General features: G+C 38.2%; 1 protein-coding gene across 1 annotated transcript in view; it reads left to right on the top strand.

Moving 5' to 3' along the window:
* Positions 1–23,441, top strand: part of KAT6A (lysine acetyltransferase 6A) — a 52,353-nt gene that overhangs the window by 15,065 nt on the left and 13,847 nt on the right. Inside the window, exons 4-14 of the mRNA XM_075523543.1 lie at positions 8,207–8,315; positions 8,881–8,996; positions 9,260–9,341; positions 10,111–10,246; positions 11,956–12,269; positions 13,464–13,582; positions 16,792–16,907; positions 19,180–19,321; positions 19,764–19,925; positions 20,853–20,946; positions 22,272–22,503. Coding sequence (XP_075379658.1) covers positions 8,207–8,315; positions 8,881–8,996; positions 9,260–9,341; positions 10,111–10,246; positions 11,956–12,269; positions 13,464–13,582; positions 16,792–16,907; positions 19,180–19,321; positions 19,764–19,925; positions 20,853–20,946; positions 22,272–22,503 — 1,622 coding nt within the window. The remainder of the gene's footprint in view (positions 1–8,206; positions 8,316–8,880; positions 8,997–9,259; positions 9,342–10,110; positions 10,247–11,955; positions 12,270–13,463; positions 13,583–16,791; positions 16,908–19,179; positions 19,322–19,763; positions 19,926–20,852; positions 20,947–22,271; positions 22,504–23,441) is intronic.

The following is a 23,441-nucleotide window of genomic DNA, read 5'->3' as shown; positions in this document are numbered from 1 at the left end:
CTTTCGAGGAGTAGCCACATTCAAAGTTACTCCAATTTAATACATTATTCTAAAATGTTTTGAATTCTAGTATAATGTTATTCTTTATTCCCCCAAACTGTAGCTGATTTGTTTTTTAAATGTGGTTAAGTGTTTGCTTGCAGTTTGTCAGAGGTGGTAAATACAGGAAACATTGAAACTGCGAAGGATAGTCTTTGGTCTGGTTCTTCCCAAGCTAGACAGTGTTTCCATGTGGACATCCAAATTTGAAGGACTGTGGGGATGAACAGGGTGTGCACAGATACTGGCTAGAAGAGATAAGACTGTTGACTATACAGAGGTTCTATAAAGTTCTCTTTGTTTAAATAAATTGCTTGTGAACTTCCTGCGGAGGGTACATGAAATAGTTTACTTCTTCCCTGAAAAGTTGCATGAATGTTCCAGCTTTGCTTTCACAAGGTTGCTTTCACAAATGATATAGGATAGCCACTGTTAGATGAGGCCAGCTGTGTTTGGGGAAGCTTTTTTCAGTGAAATGGTATATACTTTCTGCTCCTCCTGTTCGCAGAAAAGTATTTATATTCAAGAAAAAAATAAATTGTAAGACAGCTAATGAAATTCTGTGCTAAGCTTTGCTAGTCAATAACCTATAGAAAAATAAGAGGTAGGAATTCGCAGCTATTACGGTCATATAAGCATTTTGTAACTACCTTAGTCACATAGCTAGAAAGCATAGGTAATCATGTGAAGCTATCATTGAATCTGAAACAATTCAGATGTGAACTGCTAAAACAGTAAATTCCCTGTAACTTGTATACAAGTCTGCAGGGGCTGTAGTAGTGCTGCTTTTTTAATGGAAGAACAAAGTATATTCCACTATGACTAGTGGAACAGAGTCATAGAAGACTTGGTGCAACACTGTGTGGCAGTCATGGGAGTATTATTAAAGTTTGGTTACTTGATTGCTTGAATGAACTTTATTTGCAAGTCATCTTTTCCTACAAATTAGGTTTCTTCTGGCTAATGTCATATACTTTGCTGCAGCTACATGAGGATTTTGGAGGAGAAGTTGGATAGAAGTGTATACAAGGTGAATAGAAGCACAGTTAAGTGCAGTTTAATGATATGAAGTGACTTGCAAATACAAATGCAGTGTAAACATGAGCAAAAGAAAAGCATGCAGGTGAAAGTGTGTGGACTGGGAAAGTGATTTTGAGGCTTATCCTTAGTCAAGCAGGGTGGCAGTCTGATGAAATACGTCGGACACAAGCCTGCTTGGTTGTACCTGTTTTTTCATGCTCACTGCTCTTTAGTGCCACATTGTTGTTACAGTATAATCAAATTCTAAAACATTTCAGGAAAATGATCAGTTGCCCTGGATTGCACAATTGCTTCAAATTTTCCCTTCAAGTCAAACAGATAAAAGAAAAACAATTCTTCCCTAACTCATACCAGTTAACATCCAGTAGTAGTGCATACACACAGCTGAATGAAAGTAGCTGAAATGAGAATGAAAGCATCAGAGTTATTCAGTTTCAGTGTAACTGCCCTGCTGAAATTGAACTCTAATATCAGAATTTGAGAAAGGGCAATGTTGTTTCCTTTTTACAGCCAAGTAAATCAAAGCAAAGACAAGTGAAGATTATTGTTGTCATCATTGTTGATAAAGTGGAGGTGTCCTTGCTGGCCAGGAAAAAGGGCAAGTACACTTTGGGGTACTGCTGCCTGGAGTCAGCTCTTGCTCCAAAGGAAAATATAATCCCTTGGTTAGTAGATTACATAATTCATGCTCTGACAGACTTTTGTCAGGGAGCGTCTCGGAGATTGCCATGTTGCTGACTGTATATTCTAAAATGTTAACTTTGTGGAGCACTTCTTATTTAAAACAAAAAACAAGGACTTGACTTCTGCTTAAAGTTTTGGATTTTTTTTTTTCTGCTGTGTCTCTTCCTGTACTAGCCTTCCTCATGGAAGGTGAGGGAGCAAATTGAAGGACCAGGAAGTCGACACATTCTTTAGCATGCAGTGGTAAAACCTTCAGCTAAAAGGGTTGGAGAGTAGCAGGTGTTTTACATATTTACAAAAATGTAGGACTGCAACTCAGGAATTTTTCATTCTGACAGCAATCCATTGATTGAATGAAGATAAATTTATAAAAGATACTTTTATAAACCTGCTATGGTAGTCTCCCCCCCCCCCCCAGGCAAACTGCCTCATTAATATACTAGACTCCTTTAAAGTATGTTAGATTATGTAAGTAGTTTAACTCCTAGGTTTTGATTTCCACGAACCATGGCAGTTTCTTACAGGGGATTGCACCCCAAAAAAAAAAAAAAAAACCAAAAAAAAATAAAACAAAAAAAAAAAAAGAAAAGAAAAAGTCATGGGTTTGAGACAGATAAAAAGAAACAGTGGGTCAAAGTGTATGGTTTCCTCCTGGGAAAAAAATATTGTAGTCTCTCAGGTCAACAAGTCAGTGTGGAGGTCCCAGCAACATTCACTGATGCTAATAATGTATCCCGCCCTGTTGAATTGATGTTTGCTTGGTGCTCTTTTTGGGGTGTGATGGTGTTAGTGGTTTTTGCCATCGGGAGAAAGGTGGTGACTCGAGGGGCATAGTCATCTACAATCTCTTCTGAGCTTGGATGTCTGTCAGACCTTTGATCAGATTGCTTCCAGAACTTACATTGAGTGACATGTCACTTATATGTTCCTATACCATATAGCGGATGATATCGCTGTTCATTGCTGCTGGCTTTTCTGTGCCAAAAGGAGTGAAATTGCCATCAGTCTTCCTCTGCTCTGCAAAAATTATTCCAATGTGCTCTGCATGCAGTTTAGCAAGTTGATATTTTAAAATGATTTCTACAAAAACTAACCACAGCATCAGGACCAGCAAGATGTGAATATGCAGTTGATGTCAAAGGGATCAATACCTTCAGTGGGTAACAGTATCACTGGTATCCAGAAATGTCTGCTGTCACTTGTGAAATGTCCATTCTTGTATGATTGAATTGCATGTACTTGGTAGGAGATTTAAATGTGTGGGCCTGTGTAAGTAATCTAAAACTATATCAAACAGTACTCATGGTAGAGGCAAACATATACGTAATTTAAATGAGAGTTTGGGCCAACAGGTGAGTTTTGATGTAGTGTAGTAAATATTGCTTTAAGTATACAATAGGTTTAAATGCACAACATTTCTTTATAATACATTTAAACAGTCAGTTTTTTAATTCCTTTTACTGTCCTATTGTTCTTGCTTAATAAGTACACAGGACTGCAGCGTTCAATGCCACAAGGTTTCCCACTAGGTAAGAAGCTGTTGGCAGAAAGGATGTATTTAATGCATCTGAGCTGTTAATTGTTGTTTCTTAGGAAGACGTACAGAAAGAGATCTTTAGTAAGCATCATAAAGGCTTGAAGTGTTAGTTGGCACATCAGCTCTTGGCATATGAACTGTAACTTTGGGGGATTTTTAAATGGGAACTACTTAGGGTTGCCAAGGAGGGCATCTCATTGGCATCATGTGGTAGGATTACCTCAGTAGCTTTTTCCCAAACCAAAGAACAAATATTTGTGGAATATTTCTGCCCTTCTTATGTTTTCAGTAATAATTCTATGATGTTTTGTAAGAAAAGCTGTGCTTAGGATTCTTTACCCATAATACATTTAGAAGAGCTTCTTATCATCTATACATCTGCTGGCTATGGGCTTTTCTCATTTTATCTTTATTACTTGACTCGCATATAGAAAATAATAGTTTATTTTAAGACTGTGCCTATTTAACTGTCAGGAATTGGTTCATCTGCCATTGCTTTGTCAGAAAGGTTGCTCTATATTAATATGTTAATAGGTTTATATTTCTTCAATTTCTTCCAAATATTCACATTTAGTGTGAATAATTTCTCAGTCCAAATAATTTCTCAGTCATTCCCGAGTATATTAATTTCTGTAGGTCATCTATTCTTAAATAATTTTATTGTCTGTCCTTTGAAAGTTATTTCTATATCCTGCTCTTATGTGAATATTGGAGCTAGACATACAATCCTAATAATAGTCTCAATAATCTCATTTCTATTTTATATTCTTCTAGTATTTGTCTGAATATTTAAACATATAAAGCAAAAATAGGAAATATTTATTCCTTTTTTGCATCATTTACAGTTTTATCATCTGCTCCCTGCAAGGAGCCTTTTGCCATTCATTTGTCCCTTCCCCTTCTTGTAGGTTGTTCTGTTCTCTTTATTTTTCTTACTTGCTGCCCAATAATACTTTGTTAATTCTTACTGTATCTTTCATGTACACCTAATACTGCTGGCAAAAATCTTGCAGTCTTCTTGTCTTCTTTCATCGGATTTATCTCATTCCATGGTGTCTGTTGTGATGTAGACCAGAGAGAAGAAATCCCCTTTTATACTTCATGCTTTGCGAGGGGTTCAGTTTTTGAAATTACATCACTTTGTCAGGGGCTGTAGCATATGACTCCTTCAGAAGTAGTAAAGCTATTCTCCTTCATTTCTAAAAAAAAAAAAAAAAAAAAAGGGGGGGGGGGAGAAACCTAAAGAATACATAAACACCATTTGGTAATTAAGTGGTGCCAAAAGTTTGAATGTCTTATCTGTGGTTGTATTGCAATTCAGTAATACAGTTAATAAGGTGTGACCAGGTAATTAAGTCCATTTCACTACACTTGCAGATCTTAGACCAAATGCATTCTTGATGTAATCTGTAAGGGATGGTAAAAACATCAGTTCTTAGTGTGTGATCGCAAATACGATTTGCCTGGGTTTTTTGTCTTGTGATGTTGGGGTACAGCCCTTGTCCATGAATAAGTAGTCTCTCCAAGTGCTACTGCAATTACATACATAGTGGAAAATGAAATTCTTCTGGTTGTTTAATTGTAACTATATGTTGACAGCATTTCTGAGTACTTAGCAGTTCGATTCTATATATCCAGATTTGCAGAGTAGGCATTTTGGGCTTATGTCAAGTCTCCGAATTAACTCATCATTTTGCAGCCCTTTGAACTAAAGCCATAAATGTTTTCTTGAGATACGTAAGCAATTTAGATTGAAGTTTGGTGCAAATGTCAGTTCTGAAAGTATATTGTCGCTTTTGTATTAGGAAAAACAACATTTTGTGCTTGGTCTGTTCTATTACAGTATCACTGAGATTATTCCATATTCAGAGCAAGGAAGTGCTGGGGTTTTGGATCATGGTTTCTTTTTATATTTTTGGCAGTGTTCATTTACTTAATTATTTCTGCTTTGAATTGGTAACTTCAAAGCTAACAGAAGTGTGTAGAGTAATATAAATGTTTTTGTCATAGCTTGGTTGCCGTTCTTAACCCTTCTTCTGCTTCATTGCTTTTTTTTTTTTTTAATACCAGATGTAAACCTCAGGATTCGATAGTGCAACTTCAATGTCACATTAGCTCTTAACTATGAGTTAAAAATCAGTAAACTGTTTGTGTCAGAAAGTAAGATTTAGCAATACATGCAGGGAAATTGATGCTGTCGAATGTTCAGTCACATTAAAGTTTAACTGTTAGGAAGAATAAATGTTCCTTCTTACCTTCTGTCTGAAAGACTGTTACAATGTAGTTGAGATTCTCTATGAAACTTTATCATAATCTCAGACTGAAATGAGAGGAAAAAGAGTGATTCTGGGATGTGAAATTATGTTCACTGAGTCCATTTCTGGCAAAACCGCACTTGTAATATTGTGGAAGTTACAATCTGCTTTATTTAAAAGAAGCTAAAGAGTTTTGTAAATTTTTGGGTTTAATTTATTTTTTTATTTTTATTTTAACTGACTGAGCTAATATATGACCAAATATAAGGGATGAATGAACATGCCAAATTGGATTCTAAACCTTTTTACTGCAACTTTGTGGTGGATCAAGATCATTGCATTTCTTTCAGAGAGGACCAGCAGATGCCGAGACAGGGATCACTGCATTCTTTAGCTCTCATGCTGATCTGCTTGTTGACATTACTCAAGGAATTTTCTCTGAGCATTTTCTTATCTGAAAATGGGAATAATGGTGTTTATCTACTTTGTGTAGTATTGAAATGTGAATAAAATAGCAAAAAAAGAACTAGTTATTATTCTTACGGGAAGGATGAAAGTTAGTTGTTAATAACTTGTTCCAAGAGGTAGTAAGTATTCCTCAGGAAGAAGAGATTGAAGGTAAGAAGGCAAGTGAATGTTTCTCAGAAGGTAGGGGGTAAAAGTAATTCCTGAGATCTTGATTCCAAAGAAATTAAAGCACTGACAGACCCTTAACACACAGTTTCCCCTCTTCCCCCCGTAAACCTCACACTGAGTGGAAGCAGCTAGCTCTCTGGCACCTCGAGTCCAGTCATGAACCAAAAGAGAACAATTTATGTACAGTCAGTCCCCTCTCTGTGTTAAAAGAGGATGGGGGATCCCTACATAGCTGATTTTAGCCAACATTACTATAGTGACTATGGCTGGAAGGATACTTCCTCTGGAAGTGAAGATGCTAGTTTCCCCCTCCTGCTTGGATATTAACGATTTGTATGCTTGGCATAACTATCTACAGTTGTCTTGTTTTCTCCCTTTCTCAAAAGGAGCAGAAACTGGAATCCCTCAGTTAACTAAACCTATGAATGTGTTTCAGATTGAAATAGTTTGATGGGCAGGTGACTTCATATTAGTTTACACTTCAGCATCGTCTGGGATTTACCCAAAAACTAAGATAAATACTTGTGTTCAGGATGAGGAATGTTAGACTTTGACTCCCAAGTAGTCATTCCACATTGTGTGGCTTAATTTTGAAATAGCGAATGTCCGAAGGTGTTCTGATTGTTTCCATCTAGTGGATGTTTTAAGGAACACACCTCACTCTGTAAGTATACTGGATCTGTACGCTGAAGTAGATGTAGCTTGAAACTTCCAGTTTTTATATTACTGTTATATAAACCAACCTGATTTCTGCAAGAAACTGTTCTGGATATAGCATTTTGCTTTGGCTTAGCCAGAGTAAAGATTCCTTGAAGTTCTTCTGGCATATGCTTCCATACAGTAATTAACAGTATGTGCATATGTAGCTGTATAATATACTCTGAAAAAGGTATGTGTAAAATCATTAACTGTAACGTGATACAGCTATACAAAGAATGTGTCTCAAAACTTACCATAATCTAACATTTTTCACATTTCCAGTGTTTTAAATGTGATTTTAGCATATTTTTATTATATCTTTAAATTAAATTTTGCTTACCTCTTTGCTCTGAAAACTATAAATCACAGACTTGTCCTGAAAAATGCAGAATTGGATTAGAAAGAATTTGCTAGATTGTGAAATCCAGCTCTTAATGTTACTGGAGATAAGGCTATTCTTTCCCTCTCATTAGTTGATCAAGTGCCACTTTAAAACAATCAGTTATTGCGCTTGTTACTTCTTTGAGGAGGCTGTTAGTAGAAAGTCAGTCCTTTGGCTTAAAAACCTGCTTGTTCCAGGCCAAAAAATATTGTTGGCTAGTTAATATCTATTTGTTATTTTGCTAGTGTTGTGCCTCATCTTAAATACATCTTTTTCCCTGCATAATGTTTAACCCCCCTGAACTTTTTCAGAGAGCAAACCTTTTTGTCTGCTGCTTTTGAGTGCTAAATAGCATACTCATATAATTTCTTACAAGAGAATTCTCTTTTATTTTTGTGTTTCATAACCATGTTAACAGTTGTACAGTTGTTGTACTTGTTCTATATTACATTTTATTCCAGATAATGTATTGCAAATGCTTTTGACAATTGCACTGCCGCTTTCTGGATACCTCGTGGGCATTTCTAAGACTACTGTGTTCTGGGGTCATCTGTGCCCTTTTTCCGCCGCTGCATCACCTCATAGCTCATTCATTTGTTGACAAATTAAGGCACCAACTCTCTCTAACTTTGCATTCGGTTATGTATTAATTTATAGCCCTCTTTCCCAGCTTGTTTTTCCAAGTTTCCGCTAGCCCTGGAATTCCATTTTCTTTTCCTTTGTATCTGGGATTATGTCTTCTGTCTTTGGAGTTCTAACTTCTATTCACATTACAGTTAGTGCAGTATTGTGTGGTAAGAACCAACTGAAATCTGTGAGACACAGTGTATATTACATACTGTTTACATGTGATATAAATGTCTGTGTGATTTTGTGTATTATTATTTGATCCCTTGATATACTCAGTGTTTTTATTGTCTGTTTTCCTCGCAGCCGGTTGCCGAACCAATTCCAATCTGCAGTTTCTGCCTTGGTACAAAAGAGCAAAATCGGGAGAAGAAGCCTGAAGAGCTCATCTCTTGTGCTGACTGTGGCAACAGTGGTAGGTGACCATTTACAGTGCTGCTAGTAATAACCCATCCACTTGAGACAGAAGAGCTTGGTATAGTGACTGCTACTGACCCATACATATGAGGAGTATGCATCTAATAACCACCTTGCCGCTTGAGAGAGAGAAGTCTAGTATAGTGACTACTCCTGACCCATACATATGAGGAATATGCATCTATGGCATATAATACAGTCAGTTCAGCTGAATCTTATGCTTCCAGAGGAGAGCCAGTTAAATTAACACAAGTAGTTCATTTGGCTCCTGGAAGTTTCTTTGAAAATGTGGTAATGATGACCAGTTTTATCATGTTGCTCAATTCAGTTATGAAAAATTATCTTGGTGTTCTTTTGTATGTGGGCCTGCCACTTGCTATCTAGGGTATTGTTTTTGTGTTATAAGTAGATAAGAATAGAAGCACCTAAAAATAGGAGTATCTGGATAACCAAAATTCTGTATGGGAATACATAATTGATGAAGTAATCTCTCTGCGAGCTATCTGTGAGCATTAACAGCAGTGGAATGGTTTTACTAGTATAATTTTCTCCTTTTTCTGTAGGTCATCCGTCCTGTTTGAAGTTCTCTCCAGAGTTGACAGTTCGAGTGAAAGCCTTGCGATGGCAGTGTATTGAGTGCAAAACATGCAGTTCCTGTCGAGATCAGGGCAAAAATGCTGTAAGTATAGTGGAATATGGACTGAATGAAGAAGATATCAGTCTTGTGGATGTTCTGTTAAACTACAAAATAAAATAATTCTAGAGTCAAATATTTGCAGCTTTTGTTTGAGTCTGGTAGTCTTTCTGAGACCTGTGAAATACCATGATATGTCTGTAGTTGAAAACTATGTGCGTGTCCTCTGAGCTGGTGACACGTTATTGGAGGAGGGCTTGATGCTGATGCACATCTAAAGAGAGATTAACTTTATCTGTCTTCAACAGGATAACATGCTGTTTTGTGACTCATGTGACCGTGGCTTTCACATGGAGTGCTGTGACCCACCTCTTACCAGGATGCCAAAAGGTGAGGACTTTGTGATGAAAAGGCTAATTTAGGATGGTACTGAAGAGATCAGTGGGCAGAAAGTGCTTTCACATATTTGGTCCTCTTTTAGCTACATTTAACTTGTTCTTTACGGCATTGCTTTTCAGGTATTAGAAACTAGAGAAGGGTCAGAGCTTCACATCTGGGTTTTACACTGTCTCCTGCTTCCCGTACATTACTGTCTGTGAAGGGTTTTGAAAAAAATCTTTGAGGTTTGAGGGAATAGAAGTTATCCTTGCAGATTAAAATGATCAGCTTCCATTTGAATGAATAGCCTTGTACAAAAGAAAGAGATGGGTTTCTAAGTTTTTGAAGTCTTATCCATTTGGACAGTAGAGAATCCTGGAGTACAACCAAACTTCTCTTTTCCATCAGAAAGCAGGTTATCTACCGAAGATTCTTCCTTGGCAGTTAGAAGAAAATTTTCCTGTAGAAGATAGTTGGAAGTAGTGTAGTCATAAGCAGAATATGGCATAATTAAATGTGTTACTTTTTTATGGTTTTCTGATAATGTGCTATGAATTAAAGAGACTTCCTGGGTTGTGGGAAATACATTGGGGGGGGATTAATTGGACTTGAGTTTAGATTGCTGGAAGATATACATAATTTTTCTTACATGTGTATGTGATAATTGGGGCCTTTCGTACTGTTCCTACCCTTTCTGTCAGAAGGCCTGGGGCCTGTAATTCTCCTTCTTGTCCTGTATAGATGTCCCTTGCATTCAGTGATGGGGACTTATGTCTTACAGGTATGTGGATATGTCAAATATGTCGGCCACGGAAGAAAGGAAGAAAACTTTTACACAAGAAGGCAGCACAGATAAAACGACGCTATGCTAACCCAATAGGACGTCCCAAAAACAGGTTAAAGAATCAAAATACAACGTAAGTCTCTCTATAAGGAGGAGTAAGGTGTGAGATTCTATAGGGCAGTGGGTATTTTTGAAGTGTCTGGTCTACTCTGTGAGAAGATTTATTTTACAATGAAGAGCGTTTTGTTATTCTTTAATACAGAATTTCTGAAGAGTGCTGTGAAAGACTAGAATTAATCTTGGTGCTTCTTTTTGCCTAGATTTTTGACTCTTTGTAATGACTTACTATTTAGTTTTGAACTATTCCTTATAGTCATAGATGAATTTTGCTGTTCGTGTGAAGTCTGTTTTGCTGGATGGGTGCTTCTTCCAGCATAATCGTTTTGCTGTGCCTTTCTCAAGAACCCTTTCTGGTGTTTAGAGAAACTAAGTAATCTACAATAAAGCATCTGAGGTGGCTGTTTGACATATATTTAATCTGATACTGCTGCCAGAAAATATTTGGCCCCTTTCTGCTTGCATTCCACATGTTTCTGCATTTGTGGAGCACTCTATTGTGCTGGGACAGATCGTGTGGCCTTGTCATGGTTGTTGTGGGGCAGCCAGTCATCAGGGAATTGGATTTGGGTGGGCAGGAATTCTTTGGATAACTGTTCAGTCAGAGCAATTTCCTTGAATTAAGATTGCTGTGCAGTGCTGCTTGTGATGCAGCATTATTGACTGTGCAGGGGACAAAACAATGAAGGAGCATGTCACAAGAACTTCTGTTTTGGGCATCAAATCAGCTTAAAAAAAAAAGTTGAACTACCACTTGATTCTAACCAATAGCACCACAGGATGTTCTGGGAAAAAAACCTTATGAAGTTTAATGCTTATAAAAACATAGAGGGAATGCCTCTCTTCAACATCCTAATTATTTGCAGTCTGTGTGATACCTTTGCTTAGAGTAACTCCTGATAAAATTCAGAGGGGCAAAAGGAAAGCTAGCTATCTGCTATTGCTGTTTTGTCTCTTTTAATTTTTATTTCATGATTTATTCACAATTTTTTTGCCTTTGTTCCATCATTTCACCTGCAAAATATATCCACAGAATTGTGCACGGATGCTTATTTTGTCTTTTTAGGAAAAAGCAGCCTATTTCTATCCTCTGTAGCTGCAAAGATTGTAGCTAAAAACAGTCAGCTTCCTGAAGCGGCAGTTGGCCTAGGACAATCCCTCTGAGAAGTATTAAATACTCAGTTATCTCAATAGTTTTAAAATTTCCAGCCTGAAAGATGGCAGCTGGTTGGAGATCAACACTGTTGTCTGCTAAGATGACCATCAGTGGTATAGGTTCTTAGCTAATGTGCGTGTCCTGTATGCATTAACTCTGTGTAGTTCTTATGACATTATCCTATCAGTATGAAAACTTTGACAAATGGCAAGTGTAAATGTTTAATGACTGCATAAATTGAAACCTTCTGTGCAATGTATTCATTCTGGCTACTGATTTAAAAATTTAATGTTGTATTAAATTTGGTGAAAATTTTATACTCAGATTAATTGCACATAATGCTCAGTGTGGAGAAAAATAGTACAGTACTTCTACTGAGATGTTTAGAATCCTGGCTCCTCTAGGGTGCACAGGCTCTTGACTACTCCTTTATTATTAAATTCTTCAGCTCACATTTAGCTTCTGTGTGATTGATAAATAAGTAGGAGAGATGGTAGTCCACTCTGCAACCCAAAACAAACCACTTTACCAAATCTTCTGACAATATCTTTCCCCTTCTCGTTCTTTAGATCAAAAGGTCCTTTCAGCAAAGTTCGAACTGGCCCTGGTCGGGGTCGGAAGCGTAAGATGGCTCTTTCCAGCCAGTCAGCATCATCAGAAGGAGGATACCTGGAGCAGGCAGATGTCTTGGACTTCTGCAGAGATGGCAGCACCACCTTGAAGTTTAACAAGAAAACCAAAGGGCTTATAGATGGCCTTACTAAATTCTTCACTCCCTCCCCAGATGGACGAAAAGCTCGAGGGGAAGTGGTAGACTATTCTCAGCAGTATAGGATCAGGAAAAAGGGTACCAGGAAATCTAGCACTTCAGAATGGCCCACAGGTAAAGATTTTTCACCCTGCCAATGTAAGTATCCTGTACATCAAGAAAATGTTCAAAGGCTAGGATGTTGAAGTGACTAGAATTATTAGAGGCTGGAAACTTTGAGCTGGAAGTTAACACTCAAATGCAGTTATCTTTGGTGCATTGAAGTGGAATATCAGTTGGAAAAAGGAAGCAATCCTAGAGACCTTTGCCTCTGTATATATGATGGCAGCGTGTGATGAGGGATTAAATGATTACTGTGAGGTAAAATGCCATTTGGTAATGAGGGTCTTGCAGATAGCCCCAGGAAATGTGCTAAATAATGTCTCATTTGAAAGAAGTAACGTAGGGAGTGGTTAATGAAAATAAGAACAGCAAGGTAGAAGTATGAAATGGGAAAGATAATTAAAACCAGTCTGACAGACCCATGAGTTTTCAATCTATGGTATAGGCTTGTATGCAAATGTTTCTTAATTTTATTAGCCGTAGAGGAGCCAGCTTCGTGCAGTTTGGCACCTTCTTGCTGGAGAGCATCCCTTCTTTTGAATGCAGTTCTACTTTCTTTGTTTTCTTTTCTAGCTTAATCTATGACTGGACCTTGATTTAATCTCTGTATTCAGGTCTTTACAGTCTTGTTGAATAGTTTCACAGCTTGAATTGTTCCTAAGCAAGCAGTGGAAAATATTCCACAATAACATACAAGGTTTAGAGCTTTAGAATAGTTACGTGCATTAGCCTGGCTGGTGCCAGAAGAACAATAATGTATCTTAATGCTTTGGGGGTGAGGTGAAGTGTCTTGTGGGTTTTGTTTGCTTTTTTTGTGGATGGGGTGTTTCTTGGGTGATGAATGTAAGTGTCCTGGTTTTGGTTGCACCAGATACGGCATTTAAGTACTCGTGATCCTTGTTTGTGAGAAATGGGCATAGCGGTAAGCCATTTATCCAAAACTGTCTCATTGTTACAAATGCCTTCATGATACTATGAATGTTGAAGTGGTGAGTTTTGGACCTGGTTAAATATATGACAATACTTCTTACATGATCACAAATCCAGAACCGGTTCTTCCTTTGTGATCCCAAATCTGAATAGAAAATCCCATCAAAAAAAGTTGGCACAGTGTCTGAATACAGCCAGAATATATTTGTTGCTGCGCTAAAAAGCACGTACTCCTTTGTAAATGTAGGTGAAGACAATTTTCTCTCTCATTTACAGACAATCAGGATGGCTGGGATGGAAAACAGGAAAATGAGGAGCGTTTTTTTGGGAGCCAGGATGTCTTAACTGAAAAAGACATGGAGTTGTTTAGAGATATTCAGGAACAAGCACTGCAGGTAAAGTTAATTTTTGAGTGTCTGGCAGTTCAGTACCAAGTCTGTAAAGGAAATTTGAGCAAACCCAAAAAACCCGCCCCAACCCAACAACAAACAACAACAAGAAATACAGACTCCAGATCAGTCAGTCTGCCATAGAAGCTAATGCGTTTGGTTTCTGCTGCTTGAGAGTAATGGGGAACTGACCTCAAGAGAGCTGAACTATAATATAACAGTGAGCATAAGAGGTTAAGGTGGGCATCTAAAAAGTCTTGAGGGCTATGTCGTTAGTTGTGTCAGAACATAGAGCTGTTAAATAGCTGGTAAAACGTGTGGACTGTTAAAAAAATAAAATATGAGACTTTGCTAGCAGCATGGGTCACACAGGGCCTCTGGCTAATTAAAACATTCTTTTTCTAGGTACTTTAACTCCTTATGGAACAGCGTAGGGCATTACTGTGTGTGTCTATATGCACATATATGTGCATATACGTGCATAGTGTGTGTGTGTGTGTGCGTATCTCTCTACCTGTACATTTCAGTAACTTGAATGGTCTTAGAATTAACTCCTTCTGAAGCCAAAGGGGTCAGCTGAATTTATGCAGTGACTTCCCTGAACAGTGGTTCACTAAGTATAACTGTCCTTTTAAACTTCTCCAGGTATTTGTCTTCTGTTTATTTACCTATGATTCTGTCATAGGCTGGCTTAATTCCACTATACTAAATATAGTCTCTGTACCAAAAGAACGAACAAACAATGAATTGTGATAAGACTGAATTACACTATATGTGTGATAAAGCAGACTAAGATGAAGTGCAGTTAACTCTTTTATTGAGGTGCAAATACAATACTACTGTATAACACTGCTTATTTCAAACTTTGTTACAGGATTGATTTTAAAAAAACTCAGCGGGTGTATCATTGAGCAAATTGCACATGAGATTATGGCTTGTGACCATAATTGTGTTTTAGAAAAATAACTGAAGATCTGAAATGAAATCTATGGAAATACACTCAGAATAGAGAAAATAGTAATCTCCAAACATCTGCTTAGAAAAAGGAGCAAGTTTTGTATAGATTCCCCCCCACCCCCTGCTGTGTTGGGAAAATACTTGTTGTAGATTAAATACGTTAAATGTAAGGTGACTAGTTGGTTGGTTTTGGTGAGGAAAGGGTTGACCAGAGTTGTGATGCAGCTGATACAAGGACCCTGTGCGTATACACTGAGCTAACTGCCTCGCCAAAGAAAATGGAAATAGAGAGTGACGTATCACAGGCTTTTGAGCAAGCTGAGGAAAAGATACTGCATATTAAATGTTCAAGAAGTCATTCAGAGCTATCTGCAGCTAGCATAGAGGCTGAAGCAGTAGTCTGCTATTGAAGGCTTTCTTCTAATGGCTGTGATGTGTAAACAGCTGTATGGGAGCTGGGTCTCTACGCTTGTGTTGGGCGCTCATTTGGAGGAGGGGTTTGGTGCTGAAAAGGCACAAGTGCAGGACGCATTGTTGCAGGTGCATCTTACTCTGTTTTCCTTAAGACTTGTCAGATGCCTATGATAACTGTGTTTATTATTGACCTATTGTACTGGGCGATAATAGCAATTCCTTTGAAACTACAGTGCAGGAAGTGCTTAACTATAGATTATCATAGCTATAAAGAGCGGCCTTCATGAACTGCTCTTTTAGTGATTTGTTCTGCCAAGGAGTGAAAATCTTGTGTTGCACACAACCTTGTATCAGTTACCAAAAATGCAGAGATTGTGCTTTCCTTTCCTCATGGAATCCTCACAAATAGCAAAAGCTTTTAGCACCCAAGGTTGTGCTTATTTAATAGTATTGTCTTAATTCTTTTTCTTAAATACCAGGGAGTTTGTTCCTATTAAATCTATCTTGTGAGTTGAAGTAAGATAAATTGACTCTCTTATCTAGTTTCCATCCTAGTAGGTAGCCTAAGATGAAAGAAGAAGCCTAAGGAATAAATCCATAAACTTGGGGCGGGGGGGGATAATTAAGTGGTTGTGGATCATATGCAGGTAGTAAGCTCTAAGACCTTATTTGGCTGACTACTGGAATATTCTGTTTATCTTCTGAGTAAGAATAGAAAGGAACATGAATCAGTTACTGATGGCTCTATTTGGAGCTCTTGGATTAAATATTTTCATAGGAGATTACTGTCCTTGTTCATCTAGATAGAGCTCCTTAAAATGTGTATGCCTAGGATTAGATTGTGAGGTGTCTTCTGCCTCCACCAGTCCCACTTAGGAAACTTAGAAAAATGCTAATTTTGAATATTAGCCTTTCAAACTCTAAACCATTGTCATGGGTATAGCTGATTCACTCTGCTAGCATAAATTTAAGTATAGGTAATTCACTGGTACTCTTCACATTAGTTTCTGACCTCTGGCATGAAACACGGTCTCATTTATTAACAGCTTTGCAGTCCAGGTGGTTCATATGATAATGCAAGACCAGTGGGAATATTTGGATTTCTAATTGTGTGAGTGACAGTCTTTTGAGAGAAAATCTTCATGAATTGACAAAACATTTGTTTTCTTTGAAAGCAGAGCATTTACTTCCTGTATTTTTAGTTCCCATAAAATATACAGTTGCTATCAGAGAGACAGGGGAAATAAAGGTTGTGTAAGTAATTTAAAAATATTATATTTTCTATTTTTTTTTTTCTTCTAATAAATAATTTGAGGTTTTTCTTTAAGTCTTCTGCACCCTGCAGGTAGCCGTACCCTGAATACTGTTTTGGTAGATACTACATTCACAGTAGTACCTATAGTCTCGGAGCTGGGAAGACACCGATGTGTTAGGTTAGATGTTTGAGTATTCTAGATCTTAACCTCAGGAGCCGTTTATGTGTTTCTGTTCTGGGCTATTGAAATAACAAGAAAAGAAGTAGCGACGGGACTGAAAAAAGATTGTATTAAATTTTGCTGTGTATTAATTTGTATTTAAAACTACGACATGCAACAGTGTGAAAGGTAGTGGTGGAGGTATGTGGTATGACAATGCTTACTAATTCGTCCTTCTTGTGAATCACATGCTTGCTTGAAGTGTGACTGGTACTGGTTTTTAGTGTCAGAAAGCAACATCTGCATCTTCCTAATTCTCTGTGAGTTCGAGTATGATGGACTGTGTAGATGAGAATGTTTTAATTTATTTCAGCTTAGAAGTCTTTTACTTGGAAATTCATGAAAACTTCTTTTTTCCCCCTTGCATAGAAAGTAGGGGTGACTGGGCCTCCTGATCCACAAGTCCGATGCCCTTCTGTCATCGAATTTGGCAAGTATGAAATCCAGACCTGGTATTCCTCCCCATATCCACAGGAATACTCGAGGTATGACTGAACATTCTTCTCCTTTGTTCTGCTTCAGTGTTTATGGGAAAGCTGTACTCCAGCAGGCGTAGAAATCTTAAGAAGATTCTATCTGAATGTAGGACAGAAGCAAAGTACACATAATCCAGATACTTTTCATGGTAGTTAATAGATGTCCTAAGGTCTTTTTAGGCTGAGGCAAAACGTTGATAAGCTCTCTGCAACAACCTGTATATGCTGTGAGCATTCGAACTGCCGCAGGAATATATGACTAGATGGGTTCCCAAAGAACTGACATATTCCACACTCTGAGGAGGGAGCAGCCTCAGCTAAATGACCTGATACTGGGCTGTTATTAAGCATCTAAGTGATTAGAGTATCTGATTCTCAGAGTACATTGGTTCTTTGCATGTGGTATCATAGAATGGTTTGGGTTGGAACAGACCTTTAAAGACCACCTAGTTCAACCCCCCTGCTGTGGGCAGGGACATCTTTCACTAGATCAGGTTGCTCATAACCCCGTGCAGCCTGACCTTAAACACTTACAATGATGGGGCATCTGCAGTTTCTCTGGGCAACCTGTTCCAGTGTCTGACCACCCTTATCATAAAAAATGTCTTCCTTCTGTCCAATCTAAATCTACCCTCTTTCAGTTTAAAACCATTGCCCCTTGTACCATCACTACAGGACCTGGTAAAAAGTTTCTCTTAGTCTTTCCTGTAAGCCCCCTTTGTATATTGAAAGGCCGCAGTAAGGTCTCCCCAGAGCCTTCTCTTCTGCAGGCTGAGCAACCCTGACTCTCTCAGCCTTTCCTCACAGGAGAGGCGTTCCAGCCCTTGGATCATTTTTGTGGCTGTCCTCTGGACTCATTCTAACAGGTCCATGTCTTGTGCTGAGGACCCCAGAGCTGGACACAGTACTGCAGGTGGAGTCTCACAAGAGTGGAGTAGAGGGGGAGAATCCCCTCCCTCGACCTGCTGGTCATGCTTCTTTGGATGCAGCCCAGGATACGGTTGGCTTTCTGGGCTCCAAGTGCACATTGCCAGCTCATATCCAGTTTTTCATCCAGCAGTATCTCCAAGTCCTTCTCCGCAGGGCTGCCTGCGTAGCCATTCATCCCCCATAATCTGTTCCTCCCCCAGCCAGTATTGATACTGGGGATTGCCCAGACCCAGGTGCAGGACCTTACACTTTGCCTTGTTGAACTTCACGAGGTTCGCATGGGCCCACCCCTCCAGCCTGTCAAGGTCCTTCTGGATGCCATCCCTTCCCTCTAGTGAATCAACTGTAGCATTCCTCATGATAAAAAGTAATAAACTTGTTTAGGGAGTAGGATGTTAACTGTCTATTAAATGATTTGATTAGAAATGCTGTATACTATCTATGGGAGTTGAAAGAGAAAAATAAATAGAAATTTCACAGGAATTACATTGTATTATTTTTATGCTGTATGTAGTTCCGCACAGCTAAAGAAGAAATGTTTAATGTTACGTGTTTTGGCATCTGAAAGATCGTTCTGCTGTGATGCACATATAGTTGTTTCGATGTTCTCTTGCTTAAGAATTTTGCAAACTGTCTAAACTGCAAAGTCTCTGAACTTAATGCGGAAAGAGGAATAACTTCTAAGGGCCATAGCTAGAGAGAGAAAATTAAACTCTTTATTCTACCATTTAATAACAGCATGTGGTCTGTCATGAGGAATTATTCTAGCTCTGCTAAAGGCATTGAAGGTAGCTGAAAATAGCATCCCTGCCCAAGCTAGAGTATTTAAATGGAGTTAAATCACAACAATATTGGGACACTTGCATTCAAATTGTTCATGTCAATGTAGTATGTAAAATGGTTTTAAAGCAAACAGATAGATGGTGTTGTGACCCATTGCTCAGGGGTACATACAGCTCTCTGTTACAAGGAGGGAAGGGAGAGAACAGGAACTATTTATCTAATCCATCCTAGTGTCCCTAGTGCAAAACTGGGGGGGGGGGGTGTGTGTCTATTTTTTTTCTAGGATTTTAGTCGATGCATGTATTTCTTCTGACATAACTTAATAATGCAAAAGTAATTATGCAGGATATTAAGTACTTTTTTTTTTTTTTTTTAATATGCATTTGTTACAGAATAAGTAAGTGCCATGACTTTAAGTATGGTAAGGTGTTTTTGGCCTGATTAGCACATATGCAAGGTCAGTATATACTGGGTTTGTTTTCATCAAGTTCTCTATCTGCAGGAGCGAGGAATTCTGTACAAAAGCCTGTATCTTCAGCCTTTGATCTTTCTTTTTCTTTGCTTACAGGCTACCCAAGTTGTACCTTTGTGAATTCTGTCTAAAGTATATGAAGAGCAGAACTATTCTCCAACAGCATATGAAAAAATGTGGCTGGTTTCATCCTCCAGCCAATGAAATTTATAGAAAAAACAACATTTCAGTCTTTGAGGTAAGTTAGAAAACTAAGCCACTCACTTTTATCTATAAAATACGGTCTTTAGCACCCAATTGTGTGGTAAGTTTCCCATAGCCCTAAAGATCTTCATTCTTAAAGCACTCGGTTGCTAAGAGTGAAGAACTACAAGCAAGCAGCGGGAGCTGACCTCATGTGTAGATTATTAATCCATAAAACATATGAGAAGCCTCGTTTTGTAAAAACGCTTTTTCATTTTAGGAAAATGAATTTTAAGTTCTCTCTTAAGCTAATGAATGTAACAGTGACTTGGCCACAGCCTTTATGCTGTGGAAGTTTAAGTCCTTTGAGACGCTGCCTGTGACAGAGAAGTCTTCCTCTCATGTTAGACATTTCAAACATACAGGGATACCCAGATGAAGCATGTCCTTGCATGACAGCAAATGGAGTGACAAAAACTTTTCCTCATTTCTGTAAGGTTGATGGCAATGTCAGCACTATCTACTGCCAGAATTTGTGCTTGTTAGCCAAACTCTTCCTGGACCATAAGACTCTCTATTACGATGTGGAGCCATTTCTTTTCTACGTGCTGACACAGAATGATGTCAAGGGCTGTCACCTTGTTGGCTACTTTTCCAAGGCAAGTATTTGAGTACTTCAGACTTGGAACTGCATTTGCTATGGTGAGAAATGCTGCTTCAGAGTCTTTAAATTGTTGTGATTTAGGCCCTTGCATTTTATATAATACATTGTGTAATACAGGTATAGACATCTGTTGCAACCAGATTTTATTTATGTTACATTCGGAGACCACCAACTACACCAACTTGTACTGTTGAACAGCATATGTTATCTAAGGAACTTGTACTGCAGCTAGTAGCTCAAAAAACCCCCACTCTTCAAATGACTTCCTACTCTTGGTGGTGATGGGTAGTACTGTTTGTGAGATGAACATTGTTACCAAGTAGATCTATCTCATCTTTCCTTCTGTAAATGCATTGTTTTCCAAACAAGTTTGGCAATTTTGCACCTCATTTCAAACCTTTTATTTTTTTGACAGAACAGGGCCAAGATTTCAGATAGGCCTTTTCTTAAGGTTTTTATCTGTAATTGTTTTACTTATTTAAAAATAGCTTGAAGCTTTTCTTTTCAGTCTTCAGAACAGCAGACTTGAGATTGGATTTTAGTATGTTGTGGTTATAACGTTTAAAGATTCACTGGAATAGTGCAGTCTTTTTCAGTGAATTTAGCTGCCTTCAGATTTATGCTTTGAACTTTATCTGCTGTGCAGCCCATGTTCTTTACTGCATTGTATCTAAGCAGAAGTGGTAGTTATATCAAGGTTTAATTATTTTTGTTTTTCTGAACTGAAATGATGGTAATAGAGTTTTAATATTATTCTCTCTTTTAAAGTCTTTCCTTGGCTCATGTACATTGTTGTTCCTAAGAAACTTTGACTGTGGCTTTCTATCTCAGTTTTTGCTATAGAAGTAATTAGGGACTTGTATAGAACAACTTCTACTATTTCTCACTGGTCTTTTTTAATTTACTGCTTTTTTTCCAACAGGAAAAACACTGCCAACAGAAGTACAATGTTTCCTGTATAATGATTCTTCCACAATACCAGCGTAAGGGCTATGGCAGGTTCCTAATTGACTTCAGTAAGGAACTTTTTCTTCACTTCTTTTAGTCTTCGTCTTTTCATATTTTAAAGAAAGGCTTAACTGTGGAAGAGGATATTTTTCAAATTAAAAAATGTCCCAGGACAAAATATTCTAACGCTCACAAAATCATCTGAACTTCACAGTTTACTCTTATTGTTGGAAAGCGTCAATTTTAAAGACAAATTGATCATTTTTCCCCTAATTCTCATGTTTCCTGTGTAGCAGCTTACGGTGGAAACTATCAGCATGTGTCAGTATAGTGTTTTTAGCAGAAGCTTACCTTGCGCATGTAGTTCTTTCTACAGAAAGCCAACCCTAAAACTGCACGGTCTGTCGAAACCTTCAGCAGCTCGATCAAGTGAATGAGTTAAGCAAAACGTAGTCATAGTTACGTTTTAATGTAGCTTTGAGGGCAACAAAACCAGACATACTTAGGCTCTGAATATTCAAACAATTCTCAGATTCATACATGGATCTCGGCAAGTTCGCAGGGAAACTTGCCACTGTAACTATATCTCTGTCATTATGCTGAGTGCAATCTAATATAGCCCTCCTTGTGAACATGCTAATTTTTGAGTTAATGTCCAGAGGAAAATCCCTACTGGTATAATTATATTAGAGTTATTTTGCTGGTAAATATCCTTGTGTAGATAAGTTGTTGTTCTTCTGAAAATACTGGTGAAACAAAGGAACTCAATGTATCTTGAGAAATCAACAAATGTGGGCTATATTAGAGCAGCAGTGAGAAGACACATTTGTCAGCTGGTTCCCCCCTCTCCCCTTTGTCATACTGGGGAGGATATAACCTCTCGGTCTTTACTGAACCTGTGCAGTGTATCACAGGCTTTAATTAATTAAGTCTCTGCAGCTAGAGCTTGGTACTCTCCAGTATGGCCCTGAAGTTTGACAGTAGAGAATTTTAAAGAAAATTGTTTGCCATATTAGTTTTAAATGGCTAAAATATATTTTCCCTCTGTCATCTTCAAAATTGCTATTGCAGTTGGAAGATACTCAGCAGACTGTGTACTTCAGGCTTATTATAGTTTCTAGGTAGGCAACTGCTGCCATCTTGTGGCATTGCCCATAGCCAAAGTCTGAGGGCAACGTAGTTTAGAAATCTCATACTCTATCATTGAATAACAGGAGTTTAAAAAAAAAAATAAAAATCGGCCAGACCACTCAGTGTATCCTTCAAAATTATAATCTATATCTTGTAGGCAGCATTCAGCTACTTTCTGGAAAAACGTCTTTGTAGAATTTGGGGTAGAAACAGAAGCTATATATGCTAATATTTTGAAAATTTTTTTCTTGTATATCTTTAGGCTATTTGCTTTCAAAGCGTGAGGGTCAAGCAGGATCACCAGAGAAGCCCCTGTCAGACCTGGGGCGCCTCTCATATATGGCTTATTGGAAAAGCGTAATATTGGAGTGCCTTTATCATCAACGTGACAAGCAATTAAGCATCAAGAAATTGAGTAAGCTGACTGGAATCTGCCCTCAAGATATCACTTCCACTCTACATCACTTACGAATGCTTGACTTCCGCAGTGATCAGTGAGTACAGGAGTCCTGTTGTATTTCCAAATAGCTTCAGATGTATTTGAATGACATTTAATGGTGTTTGGAGACAAGTCACACCTAATAAACTTGATTTTTATTTAAGACTTAAGTGTCCAAATACTGTCTGTAGAGATTTATGATGCTCACGTGCAATGCAAGAATTGTTCAGTTCCAAAGCTGGATCAGATTTCCAGCTGTGTAGCTCTGCAGCTATGGACCTTCTGAGTAATTTGCAGCTGTGAGAGAAAGCAAGCTGGTCTCTTGGCCATGTTCTCTTGGGGTCCCTCAGCTTAATCAGTCTAACATACTCGCAAAACAGAGCAAAGAACAGCAACTTCCCTTCTCTAGAGAGAAATCTGTTTATTTTTCCAGTCACTGAGCAGGCAGTTGTTTTCCCCCCTTTTCTCTGTACCTCAAAGATGCCATTAACTGTATGGATTAACATGTGATGCTTGAACGGTGGGATGGATCACTGGGAGAAATGAGGAGTGTGGATATAGAATAGAGGTAGTCTGCTTGCCCAGCTGAGTGTACAAGTCAAGTGAAATACTGGGAATTATTCTTGATTCAGACCATAGCAGTTTTGGGAGTGGAGTTGTATTCTGTGTTGGTTTTTGTTAAACTTGGAACTTATTTGGAAAACTTGCAGTTATCTGAGAACAGTTTTATGTCCTTGTTTCACAGTGTACTTTAATCACCGATATTACTCCCAGCCCCCTGAATAAAATCCACTCTGGTAGTGGGACTGTAACTTTTTAAAGCAGTCCTTTTATTACCATTCAGTATCCTTCACCTTATGTTGCCTGTTCCCCAAATGTCATACCCCTTGTCCATTTAACACCTAATAGAAGTGATGCTCCGCAAGTGATACTGCAGCTGAACATTACCCATGGAAGGATAATGGCTTCACCATTAACAAGAAGTGGAAAGAA

The sequence above is a fragment of the Mycteria americana genome, chromosome 23, assembly GCF_035582795.1.
Source record: "Mycteria americana isolate JAX WOST 10 ecotype Jacksonville Zoo and Gardens chromosome 23, USCA_MyAme_1.0, whole genome shotgun sequence".
Taxonomy (NCBI): domain Eukaryota; kingdom Metazoa; phylum Chordata; class Aves; order Ciconiiformes; family Ciconiidae; genus Mycteria; species Mycteria americana.
Note: the sequence above shows the minus strand (reverse complement) of the source record. Positions and strands in the feature narration are given on the sequence as shown.